At 40.5% G+C, this 20,605-nt stretch overlaps 1 protein-coding gene across 1 annotated transcript in view; it reads right to left on the bottom strand.

Moving 5' to 3' along the window:
* The window catches only part of AOAH (acyloxyacyl hydrolase), a 76,575-nt gene that overhangs the window by 20,471 nt on the left and 35,499 nt on the right, over nt 1-20,605 (bottom strand). Inside the window, exons 7-14 of the mRNA XM_069859855.1 lie at nt 19,695-19,765; nt 17,349-17,409; nt 16,776-16,846; nt 15,576-15,624; nt 15,088-15,136; nt 13,856-13,950; nt 5,863-5,954; nt 3,796-3,878 (exon numbers count right to left, since the gene is read on the bottom strand). Coding sequence (XP_069715956.1) covers nt 3,796-3,878; nt 5,863-5,954; nt 13,856-13,950; nt 15,088-15,136; nt 15,576-15,624; nt 16,776-16,846; nt 17,349-17,409; nt 19,695-19,765 — 571 coding nt within the window. The remainder of the gene's footprint in view (nt 1-3,795; nt 3,879-5,862; nt 5,955-13,855; nt 13,951-15,087; nt 15,137-15,575; nt 15,625-16,775; nt 16,847-17,348; nt 17,410-19,694; nt 19,766-20,605) is intronic.

Genomic DNA, 20,605 nt, shown 5'->3' on the forward strand with positions numbered 1-20,605 from the left:
TGATCTCTAGAAATGAAAAATGTGAGACTGTTCTGCAATTATTTAGAAATTCTGAAGGTATTCACTTTTCGTGTGTTTATCTAACTATTTTTTTTGCACATTTTTAAGCAATTGATTTTACTGTCAGGATGCTTCTCTCAAAATAAGGGATCTTCAACACATTGGAGAAGTTTTAGAAGAGCTTTTTAGCTCTGAACCTGAGCATTCACACCTGGCCCTCACACTGAGGACTGCAGTCACTCAGTCAGCAGACATAGCACATGAGCTAGAAACCTGTATGAAACTGCTGGAAGACAAGTCACCAAAACCATACTGAAAACAATTAAACAATAAAAATTATCCATAGAAAATTGTTCAGCAAGCCACTTTGGTGGAAAACATTGGTTAGGACTGGGAGCTGCTTGTTGTGCAACCACTAGTCGAGAGCAGTAATGGTGGCGGGGAATAGGTTTATTATGGATTATCAATCCAATATCTTGTGAGATGTAAATCTGGTCATCCAGAATGAGCATCAGAAATTCTGATGTGAATACATTCATGGGCCATGGGTAACATAAATGGAGAGGTGAGGGGCACCCTCCCTGGCCCTAGCTGAACACCCTACCCTGCAGCCAGCTGTAGAGGAGGGAAGCATTCACCATCTCCAAGGGATGAAGGGATTTTTTAAGAAAGGGAAGGCAGAAATCCCACCAGCACCAAGGTCAGAAAAGCCATCCTCCAGGGCAAAGATCTATGTCCTGAGAAGGGCAATGGGCCAAAGCCCCTCCATGCTGAGCTCTGACACAGTGCTGGTACTTCTGTGAGGAAGTAGGGATGAGCATTGATTTTGATTCCCCGGGCTCTGGCTCTCGGCTGCACACCTTCCCCGTCTGTCTAGTGTCTCATCCTCTTATTGCATATATGTGGGGCTGTGAATCTTCATTTTCAAAGTTAAGTTCTCCCAGGTGAGGTTAGGTCAGGCTGGTGGCCAGATTTTTGCTTTACTAATGCTGAGAGTGGGCTTTTAAAACCTCCCACTCAGAGAAACTATTACACCAAATGAGGCAATAGAAGCAAACCTTTACGATGTGTCAGTATGATGATTAAGAGAAGATACTGAAGGAAGATATCCTGGGATTTTTCTATCACATGTAATTTTTCCCTTCTTTAAATTCCTTTCTGAATTTTCTTCAGAGTCTTTTGCCCTGACACAGGCTCACCTCTTTTTATATCCTGCAGGTGTCTGTAGTGTAAGTGGAAAGCAGATATGTGGAGAGAAAAAGGAAGGATGCATACAGTGAGAGATTTTATTTTTTTAAGGTATTCGAGGGAATTGGGAGAAAGGAAAAGCAGAAAGTACAACCCCCTTTAATGAAAAGAGAGCAGAACAAGGTAATAAGATATCAGGTACTGAGATGAACTGTATATAAATGACAAGAACCATTGACACCTAGTCATTCATTAGCCATCTAGTTTGGCCTTTTTTTTCATTCTCTCACCAGGAAGCACATCTGGAGTACTGCAATAATAAGAACCACCAACTCTAGTGCCCTGCGACTTACAGATAAGAAAGTCAGAAATGTCCAACCCATGACACCAAACACATTGTAAAACATGTGTGCAGAGGACCTGAAACCTCAGGAGCACCATGTGTGCCACAAGAAGGAGGAAGGTGTATGAGAAGCATTGCGAGAGACATCAGTGCTGGCACCAGAAGGCAATTTTTTTAGGTGCAAATACCCACCTAGGCCTGGAAGTGATTCTTGCATCATGCTACCTGTCTGTGCAACCTCTTCTGCCTGCTAAGATCTCCGTTGGACGATGGGGCCTGGGCAGACTTTTTCTGATCCTAAAACTCACAGGAAATCCCAAGCATTTAAGCCAGTTTCTAAGTGGCACTAGGGGCAGCAGTGCTCTTCGCTTGCAGCCAGCCTGACTCATGCGTTGGAAAGGAAGAGAATCCTATAGAGCTAAATTATCTACCCAAGGAGAATACATTTTCTCCAGCTTCTGCAGCCAGTTTTCTGAAGCATGAAAATTAATTAAACACAATAGAAACACAATGTGATAATCACAGAATAATCAAGTACCTTTTAAACTTGCTGTTGGGGATATCACCTAATCCAACACACAAAAGCTAACATCATAAACCTTAATTTCTAAGGGAGACTACAGTCATCACTTCATCCAACCCGTTTGACAAATCTAATCAAACACTGTCTTGAAACAACTCAAGGTGTCTTTTTTTTACTCCCACTTCTCTACTTTAAGGGCTATTCTGGGTTTTCCATCCTTGATAGTAACCTTGTTTTTAGATTTCGACTCCAAACAGAGGTAGGATTAATGAAAATCCATGTTCATGTACTAGAGCTATCCTTCAGTTTAAACCATTCTTCCCACGCTGTAGTGTTTATGCCTCAAAAGGATTCAAAACTGTAATCCTTTTTAATTTTTGTTTTTCTCAATTGCCAAGGTGTCTTAAGATCCCTTCAAAAGTCTCCATTATCCTAACCTTCCCCGAAGCCTTTGTCTGTATCTATTGCCACCGAAGTCGGTCCTCTCTAGGCAAAGGGACGATATTGCAAGGTCTTATCTGTGTCCTATGTGAGGAATGAATGTCTCTAGAGAAAATACTGTGGCTGATCACCCACTAGTTTACAGACGAGAGTCTCATCATTAGCTCTGACATGCATGTCTCGTAAGACTGTATTTGCTGCAACTGGTATCACTGCTGTGCCCAAGCTCATTAAATTATTCCTGTTAAAGGATGTGGCCCACTTCAGGATAGTCAATACTTTGCAACTTTACACAGATACCACCAAGCATGCACCTTGGTCTTTGCTCTAAGGTCACCACTCCAAATGTTAAGCAGTGTTAGCCTCCAAAGAGATGTGTGAGGGGCATGGCTCCTCTCTCAAACCCATTGTTCTTCCCTACTTAGCTGGTTCTCTTCCCACCTCTTATTTCTTCTATTAATCTTCATCTTCTTCACCAGACACAAACATTTCTTGTGAGGTACCATGCAAGACACTTTCTTTATCCTAGGTAGACTAGGTCTGCTGCATATACCCTTGCCAACACAGAATTCTATTTCATATAAAGATGTTAAACCAGCCTCACAAAATTAATTAAATAATTCAAACTGTTTTGTCCCAAATTTGCTTTACCTGTGTGCCCTTGGTTACTCCTTTAAAATCTGTTCTAAGAGCATGTTGATATGCCTGCACCATCGATGTCCCCAGTTTTGCAAGAGGACTTCTGTTTGCTGCTCTCCAGCTCCAAAGGATGTCACAGGACATCATGGACACTTACTATAAGACTGATGACTGGTTTATGCCTGCTCGGCCTGCCCGTGTGGCAGCTCTGTTAGTCCCCGATGCTACTGTGGCATCCAGTGTAGGACTCTTCTGGCATCCTCTGCAGGACTGCAGAGCAGGGGAGTGAAAGCAAGCTGGGACCAATGTGATAGTCTTCACAGGAGATAGAGGGCAGAACTTTTAGCTCCATCATTACTAGTGTCAACCCTCTAAAATTCCCCTTTTGGCTATGGCCAAAAAAAATCTCCCCATAAATTTACAGTGGAGTACGCTGTTTTTTAGCTCAGTGGAAATTCTTAGTGTGTGGATAAAAGTGATCAAGCCACACACTTCCCTACTCAGAGACATAAGAAAACATGCTGAATTCAATAAGTGCTGTTTTCTACTTTTCTGTAACAAACACATGCAATTAGGAAGGGGTTTCGTTTTGTTTCTGGAAGATGTTCATCAGTGCAGCATCAAGTATCAGAGAAAAAAAATTGAAAAACACTTAACATACCATTTTGGGAAATGTTCTGTAAGTCTCTGTGATTACAGCGATTTCTTCTGCGTAAACGCAGATACAGAGAGTCTGTCCAGCCTCTGAAATAAATTGAGAAAATGCAAGCTGCTAAACTCATACGACACTGATGAAAACACCGCTGATATTAAAAATTAAGTATGTTCACATCTCTGAACTGCTCTGTGCCCTAGTTATGTCTATACTTCTGTTTCACCTCCTCTCTTTTTTATGGTCATAAATCTTTCTACCTTGAAGAGGGCGGCCCACAATGGAGGTGAAGATTTCCTCTCAGAAACTATAACTTCATGGAGCGCTTCCCTGAAATTGTTCCACCCAGGATGCTTTTCTCCTGGTCTTTCAGATAAAGTGATTAAAAACCTTTTCGTTACATATAATTTATCAAAACAATCCTGTTGATTGCTCACTACTTGACTTTTCAATTTGTTGTTATGGAACAGTAAATAAAAGAGAAGAAATATTGGCAGGGCTTTCATGTCCTAATGCCATAAGTCTTGGACAGATTGATCTGAAAGCAGGTTATGCTTGATTGTGATTAGTTCTCTCTCTTACTTTGCATTGCTGAGAGAAATGAAAATGCAAATGAAAAGGATAACAGCTCAAAGGGAAGCTGATGAGAAGACCACACACCCAGCCACAAGTACATGGTCATCTCTATCAAGGCTGCTGATTTTGTGCTTGATCTTAGACACCAAAGGAATCAGATAACTTAAATACCATGCCTTGAGAATGGCAGCTTGGATGAATGCAAGAAATAGAAGACAATGATAAGTTTTGAAACCAGCAATAAAAAGTAACTCCCTGCACAGAAATGTGTGATAATATCATCCAGTCACCATGCAGTGGGCTGTACAGGAAATACCCAAACTCTGTGTTTTTCAGCAGAACAGGTGGTTGGACAAGGAGAAGCAAACAGACCTTCTCAGTCACAGGGTATTAGTAAAAAAATCATGTCTGTATTCTCGCATCAAGGCATGGGATAGATGGGCATGGACCACATCAGTTTGTGCCTGTTTCTACAGGCTCAGAGTAAATGGGAGCCTCCTGCTGCACATTGCCAGCCAGTCTTCACCATACTTAGTCATTGTGGTGTGGGATTTTGAGATCCTGCTCTTAAAAATGCCTTGAAGTCCTAAATAGCCCTTTTTTTTCCTTCCAGATATGGAAGAGATTAAAAAGGAGATTAAAAACTGAACACTGAACCAAAGCATATCACTGACAACTTCAGGGTCAATACTAAGCTCTGACCACTTGTGAACTTCAGATTCTTTGAAGCCCAGCTAAATACTATGTACTGAGTAGTTGGACATTGTAACAGATTTTTAAAGGTCAGTTTTGCTGCTGACTCTGAAAGAGGAGGTGGCACCAATCTCTGTTGGCTTGTTAACTAGCACACTACCTTAAAGCATACACTCTGTGATTGTAAGCTGAGTCTGAGGGCTTGATTTTGCAAGGGAGAAAAAAGGAAGCAACAAGTGCAATTGTACGGTGCAACAGTTATTTTTCCTGGAAAAGTACATGTTCTGCCAACCTTTTAAATCTGCTGGTATAGAGCCTCTTTAGGTTTGACTCATGCTTGGTTGGCATTTCACTGTATTCATGACCTGTCTTAGACATACAAAATGAAAATTATCTGAAACTCAGATCAGACCAGGTACTGTTGATGATTGTATCCTTCAATTCTGGCAGGAGTCAAGGGACTCCTAATACTGGCCAGAAAGATGATTTGCAACATTATGACTATTTTTTTTTTAACTCCACATAAGCCAACATAACAGAGCAAATTAGGTCACTGGCTCTTCCAAATTGTCCTTTCACTGCTCCCTTCTACACATGAAAAGAACCAAAGGAGAAGAAACATTACCCCCAAAAATTGAACACCACAAATTAATCCTGGGGTTACCATTCGTTCTACTGTCTCAGCAGCAAAAATGAAACAGAGGGAAGAGGGAAAGAGAAAAACCTAAGAAAATCAAAATGCTGATTTTTATCAGGCTTGGAGGGACCTTGAGACTTGCATGACAGCCAGCCCACCTGTTGTCTTACCCAATGGTGGAGTTCAGAAACCCAGTGATCTCTGAGAACTGTGGCCAGTCAAGCTCATTGGTGAAAGCCATCGGGAGATTAGCAAACGATTTCTGAAAGAGAAATTTTTAAAACCTCACAGACAGAAAGTCCTGCAGCAATTATTACTTTAGCTGTAGCAGAAATGATTTAACACATCTACTTAAAGAGTTGACCCTTGTAATATGGGTATATCAAGAGGTGGAGGAAGGAAAATCAGAAGAAACATCTGAATCACATCTCCTGGCACCTTTAATCCTTGAAGAGCCCAAAACTCCTCCTGATGTGGAGCACATACTGCAGGTCCATAACACCAAGGGGGCAGCTGTTTGCTGCAGCATCCATCCTGTCCACAGGTGGATCTCCTTGGGCACAGGAAGAGATGACAACATGATGCCCCCAACATATATGGCAGAGGGATAACGACAAATTCACTCAAAGCTCTCTTATCTCTGCAGCAGAATGAACTGTGAGCATCTGACCCCCTAAAAACCTCTCCCTGGTCCTCACTACAAATTTTGAAAACAGCACTGAAGAAAGAGTCAGAAAGGCCCCCGAGCATGGCAGGGACCAGAGACAAAAACACATGGTCTGCCATAACCTTCCCACACAAATAGATGCAACATTTACCCTTCTTCGCTTTTATTAGCATTAGTCCCTAATGCTTTTTTTGAGCTCTGCTAAAGCCTCTATGCAGATGCCAGCTGTGTTGCACATTCAAAACACAGTGCCCTATTCATTTCCACTTTGATTTGTGAATGTGTCAAAAATTGTGAAAGGCAAGAATAATGGCCTCAAGGAATTGCATCACTTCAGAAGGACAAGAACATGGAGTAAATTTTGAGCTTCTTCCAGTTGGTGTACGCTTGCAAAGACAAATGCATAAATCCAATGTGCTCACACTAAAAAACTGTTGAGAAAAAGGTAATACCCAAAAGAAGGTCAAACCATAAATTTGAAGAACTTATAGGCTGGTTTAATCCTTGTAATTTATTAGCTTCATTTTCTTTTCAAGCAATTGTGGGGTTTCCTTAAACCCTCAGTGCTGTAAATAGCAAACAGGTGAGTAATTCTCTCTCCAGAAGGGTCAGAGGTAATCGAGGAGTCACAAAAGAGCTAATTCCTGTCGTTTTCACCAAGTCCTCAGCCTAGAAAATTATCATTTAGGTGAATGGGAACTATCCTTGAGTATATGACTAAAGGTTTTGTCTGTCTGAGGATGAGGGGAGGTGCAGGAAAGGGGGGGGAAAGGAGAGAAAAGAGGGGATAGGGAGGGTGGGGAGGAGAAATCCTGAAGCCATGCTCTGAGCAGCTAATGCACAGCAGATGCCAATTTAAAACTTGTAACAGCATATTTGACCTACTTACAGTAGATCTGCATTAGTTACCAAGGTGAAAATGGGTCTGTCTCAATTATCTTCCAGTTGGTTCTCTCTCTCATACATCTATATCTTATCTCTCTCTATATATGTCTCTATGTATGTGTCCTTGTGTGTATCTGTAGATACGTATATATATGTATATGTTAATTTATTTATTGTTTAGGCTGGAGGGAGCTTCCAAATCTGCCTTCTTCCAGCCTGATAGTTTTGTGTGCAAGCAGGCACTTAAGCCAAGGACGCTGCTATGAACACAAGTGGAGGGGCACAGTACGCCTTGGCCATTTGCAATATTTGCCTCCCTGTAGCTTTGAATTAATGGTGACAGTAATATTGAAATAGTCACTTAGCAGAGAACAAATTATAGATATGATCTCTTAGAAGTCACCTCATATAAGAGTATTAAAAGAACCATAACGTGATTAAATATTTTTAAAACAAATCCTTCCATGAACAGTTCTCTCATTATTTCCTATTAGCAATCCAAAATAATATTTCCATTGGATGAGTTCCAGTAATTTTTAACTGTTCTTTTTCCCCCTGTGAACTCAGCTTAAATATGAATTAGCCAGAACTTAATTGAGTTGCAAATTAGATTGGAAAGGAACATTTGAGCCCAGAATTACAGCTGCATTTGAGAACTGTGTATATGGTTAGCATTGACACTCTTCCAGAAAAACACTTAAAGCCAGATTTTTGAAGATATTTCAGGACCAAAGGGTGAAGATGAGTAGTTAATGGAAATTTCTTAAGAATACTAGAACTTAAACTCTGCAATGATGTAGTTTGGAAAGCACGGTCTAACAGACTGCATTTCACTTAGTCTGAGATGCAAATCTGTCCCACTCTAGAGGTTGATCTGTGTCGACTTTTAGCTTATAACTCTTGTGAGCACAGCCTTGTTTAAATACCATTCTCTAGACTATTCTGGCTGCTTCAGCCTACATGCCAGGTTTTAGCAGAGAATGATTAGAAAGTTATTCCAGCCTGGTTTCAAATGCCATATTTTAGCCTCAAATTCTCTGGATGGCCTCATTTCAAAGGAATGTCCTCACCCCCTAGATGTATCCTACCTTGAAATACGTCTCTGTGGCTCCTCTCACTTCTCTTGTACTAGGCAGCCAAAGCCACGGCTGATGCTAAATGCACACACACTGAGCTGCACTGACCAAGTTAGCTTAAATGGAAGAAGGTTCCATGTTGCTGTGGCAGAAGATTTTCAAAATCAGGACACAAAAGGGCATTGGAAACCTAACAGTCATATAAGCCTTTGGAAATGGCTGTTAGAGAAATACTGAAAGCACAAAAGCATCTCTTCATTTGAAGGGTGATAGAATTTTTTTTATACTGACTTTAATGATCAAATCCTTGTGCCAGCATTAAGTACCACAGACAACTTTCTTATTCTAAGTATATACAAATAAGCAAGCCTCAGAACTCTTGATGAGAGGATAGTCTATCTTCTTAAAAAGCATGTATGGCATTTCAACTCTGTAAAACTGCAAGGCGCATAGGTTTGAAATTAGCAAAATTATAACCTTATTTCCCCAAACTGCAGCATCTTAGTCATCAGAGTATTAGCTGGGAGAAACTTGCCTGCAATTCACTGGATTTAAAGGGGAGCTAGAGAATGTTTTTAATAAGGTTTTCACAGATCAAACTCCTCTTTTTTCTAGTGGTGCAAAAAAAGAAGTCAGTGGGATAAGAATTCAGGACACCCTGAACTCTTATTTAAAGAAATGCTGAATTCTTTTAATAGGAAATACATACTATGAAACAGTTACTTTAATGAAACATGAGAACCCCTTGAGTTTGTGGGCAAATAGATGTTTACTGGATTACAGATAGAAGTGGAATTTACTTTTCTCTTTATTCAGCATGAATTAGAGATCCAAGAATTTTTAAAATGCATCTTCCTGGAAAGGGTATCATTTGCAGCACGTGTATAAATACAGTGCATTTATCTCCAGACAAAATTGTCTCTAAATTGAGATTTAAAAGTAAGCTTCTACCCCAGACATATAATAGAAAAATGCTGCATTTAGTAGCTATTTGGAAGTCAATTGTAAGCAGATGGACGAAGCAGCAGGAGCACAATATCCATTGCTAGACACACCAGTGTTTTCAACATTAGCTTTCCGCAAAAAACATCCACCTCAAAAAAATACCGAACCCAGTATTTCTTCTGCTTTGCTAAACCTCATCAAGTACACATCTACTGCATTACACTTCATTTTTAGTATCCAAATTTTCAGGTCAAAGGAATGAATGTCCAGCTCAATGCTTTGCTGACCCTTTTAAAAGAAGAAACGCCTGGCAAAGCCAAACCCTACTGACAAGAAGAAAGCTGAAATAAAGTTGACTTATTCCCCTCTTACAGATGTATAATTCTCTTCATGTAATTGCATTGAGTGTTTGAGGATTTACTGGAATGATGGCAGGTTGAGGACAGAGCCATATGCTTGGTGGCCTCTGCAGGAACAGGCAGCGAGGTATCCTCAGTGATGGTCCCAACATAATTTTCTTTGTGTTGGTGCACCTCAGCTAGATCCCTGCAAGATAGACTTTGGGACTCAGCAATACCAGGTTAGTCAAAAACTTCAAAATCAAGGTACACATGACTTCCCTTAATGCTACATAGACTGGGTTGTTTTTCTGGTTATTTTGGGTTGGTTTTTTTTTTTGTAAATTTGAAAAATATCATGGCTGAACTATAGCTTTCAAAGATGTGTCCACCTTGTGATGGACGTTTTCCACACCAAGTAGTGTCTCCCTATGAGCTTTGGGGAAAGAATATACTCTAAGAGGGATGATAATTGTATTTGTGACTGTGTGATAGGTAAAAGCTTGATAAAAAGACTTGATACAGGACAAGTGAATGATGCAACTTGATGCATTCCTTGACATGGAATGTATGATTGGGGCACGCCCCCCCTGCACTGGATTACATGGGGGTGTATTACCCTGTGAGGGGCCAATACTATGAGGGCGGTAAGTCTGATTAGGCCAGGAAATCCAAAATCCAGTATAAAGTAGCTTCCCAACAACAGACTTTGAGATGATGGTGCTGGCATCTGAATTCTGAAGCTGTTCAACCCAAATACCCCTCTAGTCACCTTTGCGCTAATCATCCAGTTACACAAGTGACACCCTGAGCATGCTTCAGTAAGGAAACTGCTCATTCACTTCCTTTTTCTTCGTTCACTCATCATTACTGCTACTTTGCGTAGCAGACTGTGTGCAGCATGATCAGGGAAAGCAACCGTTCTGTAGAGCTTCTTAACTCAATTCTCAGTGTCTGTCCTGGAAAATTATTTCCCCACCTAATTAGCTTTAAAACAGAAATTAACAGCTGCCACTAATGTGGTGCTGATTAACAGAAGGGCCCCCAGCGCTGTTACCAAGTGTAAATTTTACTTTACACTTACATATTAAAACACTTTTATATGTGAACATGTATAAGGATAAATACAAATAAGAAATATATAAAATATATAAAGTATGTAAAATAGATACATGAAAATATAGAAAAATGTAAAAGTAGTAGAACAATACAGTTAATAAATCTGAATTAACAGGCACATAACCTTTTCCTAGTACACATGATAAAAATCCTGGATGGGGCACAGGGGGAAGTCCTGTTTGGAATTCCAAGTACAGGGGTAATATTCCTTTGAAATGGAAATTAAATCTTTGAACTGACTTCAGTATTGACTGTAGAGAAAACCATTTGACAAACTAATTTTTCTATGTGTCTTATAAAGGAAATTTTGGCAGAATCAAAGCAAAGTGTCCTGAGTTTAACAGCATGGGTAAACAGAAGGTACATGAAGCTAATGCCTTATCCTCCCCTCTCAGAGTCCCAGCTTCAAATTCCTGCTGTTGTTCCAGATTAAGAATGTTTTCTGTCACATTAGAACACAGACTTTCCATACTCTCTCTGGTCACAAAACCATCCCTGGATGTGCTTTGAAATTCTCTTTGAGAAAGGCCTTGCACTGAAGAAGGATTGAGGCTGGTTAATTTGTTAATTAAACCTACAGACGAAGGACATCTGCCAGTGGTATTTAATACTTCACAACCCCAAGGCAGTTGAATTACTGCTACTGCCATTCTACGCACAGAAAGCAAGACACAGAGAATAAGCAAGAGTGAGAGGAAGTGGCAAAGTGTGAATTAGCTTAGATTTTTTTTTTCTAGTGCTTTTGTGCTCAGATGACATCTTTCTTACTTAAGGTGAGCTGCAAATTAAATAACTTTACTTCTGTTAGAGTCTAAACACAGATACCAGGGGTTTTATACCACTGAACTCTCTGTATCTCTGCATTAATATTTAACTGTGGTATTTTTTCCAGATCAGTAGGAAAGCTTGCAAATAGCCCTAGAAAAGAACCTGTTCTTTCCTATCCCATACCTCATGCACCTCAGACACCCGGGGGGCTATGCAGTGCACTCCTTAGAGCTCAGCTAGGTGTAGGAGGGCTGCATTTCCTGCAAGGTAATTAGTCCAGCCCTGCTCTGTCCTGGCTAGCTATAACGGACTGCTCTAAGTTCTTCTATCAACCTACTGTGCTGTATCCCTGTCAGAAGTCTGTCTGACGCTGCCCAGCTTGGAGTGCCCAGCATATGAAGGGACATAAGGTTATCTATGTGATCCTATTTTACCCTCTTCTACTAGCTCCAGTAAGTGCTATGTTAAGCAATGCTTTTCTTACTGGGCTCAGGACAGACACCAGCCATGGTGCCTTGTACTGGTGCATGAAAGACATTCTTTTTTACTTACTTACATGATTTATTTAGCTTCTCCAATTCCCACAGTATCTTAACTCATTTTACTTCATATACTGTGAGTGGACTGAATACAAAAGGCCAAAGAGTGAACACATCTCTCTCTGCCTTCCTCGCCTTAGTGCAGGGCACTAGCTCTAACCTGGAGCCACCTTTTCTGCAAAGGAAATCATACCACTTCTCCCTTTCCAGCCAGTCCTTGATCTTCCCCACATGCTGACCAGATGAATTTGAGCACTGAAAGCACGTATTCCTTGAGCCTTACACAGAAAGCCTCAGTTACCTTCCCACGCAAGCTGCTCTACCTCCATCAGACAGTAACAAGGTGCTATCAAAACTCACTCTGTAATCTGCACTCCCGCTCCTGACCTTGAATCTTCTGCCTCTGTGTGCCATTACCAGTCCTCAACTCATCCAGCTAGTGGACCAGCAAGCTTCAGGCAAGAGAAATGCTTCCTAAACCTTCATTAAGGTGATACTAAAATGCTGACATAGTCTGAAACTATTCTTGCCTACATGGCTCTGCTACCAGCATTACTGCCAGAATTGCGATCACCATCAGTATTAGTTCCATTTTTATTAGACAAGATAATCTCAATTATCATTAGTGCTAATTTATTATGCTCATCATCAAGCTCTGTCATCAGTGTCATTCGCCTAATTGTTGCTAATAAATGTTTAACAAAGAAAAACAATTGCTAATCCGCAACATTTAAATCAGAAAACACACAAAAGTCCCAGACCTCCAACAGAACTGTAACTACTGGCATTTTTTAATAAATATTGTTCTCCAGAAAACGTATGCATCCTTCTACAGAAACCAGATGAGGAGTAGCAGGTTTTGACCAGGAAAGGTGGGCAATGATAATCTATCTGCTCATTCCCATGCAACAGACCTTTGCACAGAGAAGGACAATGCATAGTCCTCCCTGGCTAGGGAGTGACATTGGCTTGGGGTAAGAAACAACTGGAAAGGAGAGGAACATACCTGCACATTTATCTCCACCTTGCAAATGCAGTTTGCTGGAATCATTTTTTTTCTACTCAATTATTTCATTGCATGCCAATAAACTGCAACAGCTGAGGCTCAGCATAATTCACAGTCAGGTGCATTTTGTTGTTGTTTGAAAATGGGAAATACTGGGATACTGCCCAAAGATAGGCATCGATGTAGTAGTGATATTTTACGGTCACTACAGAAACACTTCCCTTCAGGATGAGTCCTTTATAAACCCTTGGATGACCCTTGAATGCCTGCAGATATATTTGTTCAACAAGTCACAGAGCCTGATCCCTGGAGTTACTAGATCTATTTCACATATGCCACAGGTGAGGGAAAACAATCCAGGACATGTCATTTCAAAGCCAGGTGCCTAAAGCAGACATTCCTGGACTGTCAGCAGGGTCACTTCTACAACACGTGCACAACAAAGAGCCATAACAATAAGCTCACTAATGGCAGAACTCATCCCACAGACAGCATGGTTCTCCTTAAGCTGCAGGCATGTGCATGGAAAGCCAGATGTCCTGGTTTGTGTCTTTGGCACAGCACTGGGGCACCGAAGCCAAATTCTTCACTGACCCAATTGCACAGATGTCGGGGGAGTGGCGGTAGCACAGGACTATGCTTTTTTATCTTCAGAAGAGCAGCCGCAGGAGGGCACTGACACACATGAGACCATGACTATAAATTCCAGTGCAATGAGGTGTTCTGCAGTTGTTCCCCTTTGGCAGCCTGTGGCACAGGGGAGAAAGCAAATGACAGGCTACGGCAGAGGAGTTTCAACAACCCGAACATGATTTCTCACCGCTGACATCTGCGTAACAGTCATCCACTCAGGAGGGATGTGGAAGTGAGCGCCGGCTGAGTCTCCCAACAGCACAACTCCTTGCGAGTCTGCATCTAATTAATGCATTTTATTATTCACACAAGCAGCAAGAGAAAACTGAAACAGAGGATGGAGAGTGACCCTTACAGAGCAACCCTTAGAAAGGAACAGCAGTGACAGATAATGGAGTCATGGGGTGACTGGCTACACTACCTCTCACATGGCTGAAATGTTCAGGCCCTGCAGTGGGATTTTCATTCCATCTGCAGCAAACACTAGCAGGCATGTGCCAACAACCCTAGAAAAACAACTAAGGACTGGGCATGCAAAAAAAGGAAGAGATCTTGTTAATCAGAAAAAGTCCTGGTTATACTCAAGGATGGATGTGTTATTTCAGCAGAGGATCTGCTGCACAGCCTTTTTTTACTATCCATAGAATATGCATTAAAAACTGCTTAAACATTTAGGGAAATCGGATTAGTCGGGAAATTGCCCAAAGCTCCTTATAACAGAACTGGGTTGCGGACATGCTACTCATATGAGTATTTCTGCTAGTGCAATCTGGCTGGTTTATAATTAATGTTACCTAGCATTTATAGATTGCCTTTCATCTAAAAATGTCAAAAAGCCTTGCCAGGCAATGGTCCATCCCCAGGATGCTGATTTACATGTAAGGCAAGGTAAGCAGCAGCTGTAGTCATGGCTGTTTAGTAGGGGTGTTATTCATGCATATGTTTATATACAGGCACCTACATCATTGTCAGGCAGATCAGCTGATGCCGTAAGTTCACCTCTTTAAGGCCTTCTCCAGATAAGGATCAGCATCACTGCTGGTGTGATTGCTGGTATTTACAGCAATGGGTCAAACTGGACACACACAGAGATTAAACTGCTATCCTGAATTCTCTAGGTTAGGCTTCAGATACTGCAGAAATACAGAATTAACGTCTCCGTTTGCTGCTGTTCCTGATCTATGTATTTTCAGCTTAATAACTGAACTGGTTTTATCATGAAATTCCCAGTGACCTGTACTTTTCATGTTTTGTTTTCCCCCATCCTGAAGTTAAAAAAAAATATATATATATTTTGCCATTTTGCTTTCCTCATGAAGTTGTATTTCCCCTACATTGGCAACAACTATGAAAATATTAAAATATTTACAAAACTAATACAAAAGATGCATTATTTTTGCATTTACCATAAATACTTACCTTTGCAGAATTTCTCCTCATAGGGAATTCCATCTTTTGGATCCACACCCTGTTGGAGGAAAGAAGGGACATGTTATAGTGTCTGTCTGGTGCCTGAAAAATGTCAGTGCTAAACACAGGCTGAGAATTCAGTTCTTCCTGAATGTTTGCCTGCAAGAAGGACTGTATCACAATAATGATGTTTTCCATTACACTGTTTTAATAAGCATATGTACATTTGAATTAATTATAATAGCTGTAATTTAAATAATCATAAGCATGAATAAACAAACTTCACTCATAACTGCTTGCCCTAGGTTTCCTTATTTTTTAATAAATACAGTTTTATTACTTGAAGTATCAAAGGAAGTAAATAAATAGGAGTAATTCAAATCAGTTAATAAACCAGAGTAAATAAAAAAGAAACCTTTGCAGACTCATTCAAAAAGAAGAAAAAAAGAAAAGCAGCAATCAGGAAGGAAGTATAAAATGTAACTTAATTTACTTACCCATATGCCATTGCAGTTAGAGTCACTTGCCACATCCCAATTATCAGGACTGAAACAGAGTTAGAACAGGGCATACAGTGTTAAAGAAAACAGAGCAAGAAGGGATTTTGAGGAAATCAGATCCTTTGTGCCATTTTTCATTAAGAATATACAATAATTAGAAACTCCTTTCCGCACAGAAGGGTGTTTTTCCCCCCCTGTTTGAATCTAGGAGAGGTAGTTTTTTTCCTAACAAAATGCAATATAAATTTAAAATTGATATTGGAAGTTGCTAAGACTAACCCCCTTTCCCTGTCCTTTTCAATGTTCTTTGAAACTCACTGAGACTTTAACTCTAAATTCAGTGCCATGTAATGAGGATTTGCTCTGGCCCATAACACAGTATAATTAGCTCAGGTCTCTTACAGAAAGACTCCATCTATTCTGTCTGTCACTACATATGGACTTTGTAAGCCCATTCCTGCTAATGCAGTTGTGCTGTTCAGGCTGAGGGCACAAAATTCTTCCGAGTCCACACCCTTAAACTTGGCTTATCTAGTCACAAGCCAGTTAATGTCTAGGCTTTAGAGTCCTGGTAAGTATTAATAAACCCATGGTAGAAGAGAGTTCTATCTTTGAAAGAGCGTTTTGAGCACAGGGTAAAATAGCAAGAGCAAGAGATCTTGTTCAAGACCAAGTTGTTACAACTGGCTGTGCTCTCCTTTTCTGTTGTGCATGGAAGTTCATGCTCAGACAGCACGGAGGTGTTCACCTGAAAGATATTCACTTAGAAGGGCACATATTTAGCTCTATTTTTCCACCAATATAACATGAGGATTGGATGCTGGAGCTCAATAGTCAGCCATGAGCATTATTGTTTTACCTTCCCGCCCCACTACACCTTAAAGTAGGCACAGCCCACATTAGCTCAAGTGGCATATGGATTGTAACCCTCAAAGGTTGGCTTCCCTCCCCACCTTTGGTCTGTTTGACCAATTTTGGCTGCAGATGCTTCAGAGAAAAGAAAGAAACGTGGGAACCACCCCTCCGTCTAATGAACCCCACCCCTGGTCTTGATCGTCTTCTCTCATCTCCATCACAGTGAAATCAAGAAACGAGCAGTGATGAGCTCTCTTAGACTACGACCAAACCCAAAGATAGAGCTCATTCTTCAAGAAGCCACGATTACTAGGAGGTCTTTACAATAATTAAAAATCTTACCGTCTGCCAGGATACACAGTCGTGTTTTTGTCATTGCAGTCTCTGCCTCGCCAATGATAGCCCCTCAGTGTCTGAAAGCCAGAAGCACACAGATAGGATGTTCATTGTTACTCTTGTGCTTTTAATTTAAAATATCTAAAATGAGAATCTAACTTGAGGTATAGGAATAAAATCCATTAAATGGGTTGTATTCCAGAGTCCCTTTGCTAAGCTTTAATAAATGGCACCTTGCACACTTTGGTGCAGAAATAAGACAAGCTGGCAATTTAATTTGGGTTTTTATATGACTACTTCACCTCTTATTAATTCAGTAAACCAACCACTCATCAGCAGAGCAATTTGCTCCTGCAGGGAGCACAGCAATATGTGTGCATCTCCCCAGGTGGTATAAATGAATGATTGTTTTTTTCATCCAGAAAAAGACTCACCTTTTATGACAAAACTCTCCCTCATTCACTACACTCCTATACTTATTTTCACATGATTGAATAGGGCTTTGCAGAAAGTGGGAGGAATCCCATAAACATTCTCATTATCAAGGGATTACTGTACCAAAGGAAAGGCTTTGCTTACCGGGAAAGTACTAAATTTATCTCCATCAAAATCTTCAAAAGGCAGTTTATTTCTTATAACACTGTAAAAACCAGAAACAAACAATGCAGTGTTAACATATGGAAGGGAGCCTATTCAGAAATTTAAAAAAAAAAAATCATACAGCATACAGACTAGATAATAACTGGCATGTTGTTTGCAGCTCCATACTCAGTTTTAGCTCTGTGCCTGTACTTCAGCAAAGAGATTCTGTCCAAAGGAGCAAATTCTGATTTCTTTCGGTATCCACTGACTGAGCTTTGGATGTGAGGCTGATGGACTCATGTATGGCTGCAATGTAAAACCTTCAGTCTCTAAAACAAACTAGGACATCAAATCTGTGGTAAAAGTAACTATAGTTTTGGAAATAAATACTACAATCAGCCTGGCAGAAGTCCTTCCACCTAGGGAAAGAACTGCAGAATGGAACCTTGTGCTGATGGAGGCTAACCTCCTTCTTTCGTGAATGACAAATGGCAAATACTCTTTCTCACATTAACCCCTCAAGTCAATCAGGCTGCAGCTACACAAAAAAAACCCACCAAAACCCAAACAAATAAGCAAAAAACCACAATAAAAAGCAGCTTATTCTATAGGGTAAAAGTGAGTTTAATATGAAGAAGGATCGCACATGCTGAATTCACAGGGGGCCTTGTGCTTTAACTAAGGATCAGTCTCATCTTGCAATTTCTGTGTCTAGTCCCACAAACTTCTGCCCATGTTCAAAATGCATTCAAGAAAAGCATTTTACCTTGACTTCAGCAATGGAGACCTGAGCCCTCAATGGATCCCATCAGTGCTTATTTGCATTAAGCTTTGAAAATGACGTATTTTCTTTTTTTTCCACCGTGATTTTTGTTTCCAGAAACCCTATAGATTTTAGCAGTACCTGAAGCGGATATTAAAATGATCGTGTCGGATCTGTGCCCCTTCCCTTTCAGCTCGACCATGTGCTAGTTTTCACATGGTGCTGCCCAAGTGTGGCACCTCTCTTTGGCTACGGGACACAGCTTGGCTCACCTGCACTGAGCAGCCTTTCATATTTGGCCTAGCAGGCAGCACTCTTTAACTAATAAGCTAATCAGTCTTCCCTTGGAAAGTTTTCTTTCTGAGTTTTTCCAACCTCTTGAACTCATAAGAGATATTGAACCTGGCTGAGAGGCCGAATACGTGCAATGAGAGTAGGTTCCTCAGACTGCATGAGCATCAGGATAAGAAAAAATATAGAGGAGACAGGTGACTTGCACACCTGGTGGGGCTTATAACCCCCATTCTGTCTGTAATCGATAATTTCAATGTGCTGCTTTCCATGTGCTGCTTTTGGCTACTTTTTCTCTGAAGTGAGGTTCTGATGCAAGGAAATGGCACAGATCCAGACCACCTAAAACATTTTTTGTAGCTATAGAAAGAAAAAATTAAAAACCAGAGAGAGTGCATGAGAGAAAGGGATCAAAAGAGCTGAACACATTTGATCCAACATGATATACAATTTGATTCCTCCTTCCGCTGTCTGAACTCACAGGGCTCAAATTCAGATTTTGTTCTGACTTACATTTCAAAAGCACTTACAAGATGCTTCATATTAATCAGTATATTCCAAATAAACTCATGATATTTGCAGTTTCAATGAAATGAGTAGAAATGAGTGAGCAAGTAAGTCTTAGAAGTCAAATCTGTCAAAAAATAGTGCTGATAATACTGATTTAGTCTTAGATTTGTTTGACTTCACCTGCAACTCATTGGAGTAAATTGACAAATATGCTCTAGGAGCAATAGCCCAGCTGATATCCTTGGTCTTTCTCAGAAACTGACCCAAAGTCAGCACTGCCTTAGGTTGTTTTTCCTGCCTGCTATCCAGGTGGCTTTCTTAAACACCTTGAGTTTCCCCTATGCTTGCAACTCCCACTTAATTCATGTTCCTCACAGAGGTATATAAGTGCTAGTGGCCTTCCTGCACTGAACCATGGACACCACAAACGGCTGGAACAAATGAAAGTGAGAAGTCTCTTGGGCTCGGGAAGTCTCAGGAGAAAATTGGCTTCCACTTGGATATGTCATATCTTTGATTAGGTTGTATATTTGAGCTCTGGGACCTGCTGAAATTATGAAAATATTCTAAGTATTGAAAAAGCAGAGGGTCCCCTCTGAGGAATCTAACTTACCTGAACTCTGTGCAACTTCTTTCTATGCTATCCAGACAGTGAGGTTTTTTTTAAGAAAACCAACAGAAGTGAAGTATAGGAAGCTTTGTTAACTGAAGATGATTTTTGAAAGAAACAAATATACCATATTCTGTTTCTGACTAAGGACTGAAAACTTGATACATACTATTTAATCTTCTCACACAGGTTAGCCAGAAGAGGAAATGCACATACACTTGACAACCCCGTGAAGCTCTTCTGGAGGGGAAGAAAATAAAAGAAGAAGGATGCATTAGTTCATAGAGGCAGTGTGGCCTGGGATATTCTGTGTCAGTAAAGTTCAGAGCTAAATAATGTATTTTCTACTTAGAAACATCTGAAAACTCCAATGACTCCCTTAAGGATGCTATATGCCAGAAGATTTAGACCTGACACAGCAGTCTGCTTAAGGATTTTGACTGAACACTTTATAAACCAATTACTCTTGCTTTCAAAGAGCTGTAAAATTAAAAGGAAGAAGCTCCTGTAAAACTGTCTCCTCTCATGGACCAAAGTTACATTTTTCACTCTTTGCAAAAATTGCTGTTGTCATGTTCAATAAATATAATGATATATCTGACAGTGCAAAATTAGTGAAAACAACATGCTGCAGGCCCTAAGGCTGGTTGCTGCATGCTCCAAGCATTGTGGATAAGCCGAAGGTCAGGAGCAAACCCAAGGAGAGGAGAAATGGGAGGAACCAGCATGTACATATAATGCCCTTGATTGTTGATGAGATTTTTTTACCTGGAAATCTCATAACTAGACTCTGTCTTCAACAGACATGTAAGCTGTAGAAGACAGCTGCCAGAGAACAAACTTTTCCTACATTGGTAGACTACGACCATAGGCCAGTCCAGTTGAGATTCTAGGTAACCATGAATTTTCAGAAGCTGAAAGAGACCTAGCTAATTAACATTCAATTTCTGGGAATCTTGTGCTGCAATTGCAATCAACCTCAAAACATGCTGCTAATGTGACTTCACTCTTAGTTCAGGTGGCCTTTAAACACTAAGGGCATTCAGGTGGTCTATAAATATGGAGGGCTACTTAGTACAC

This window comes from Phaenicophaeus curvirostris, chromosome 6 (assembly GCF_032191515.1).
Source record: "Phaenicophaeus curvirostris isolate KB17595 chromosome 6, BPBGC_Pcur_1.0, whole genome shotgun sequence".
NCBI lineage: Eukaryota > Metazoa > Chordata > Aves > Cuculiformes > Cuculidae > Phaenicophaeus > Phaenicophaeus curvirostris.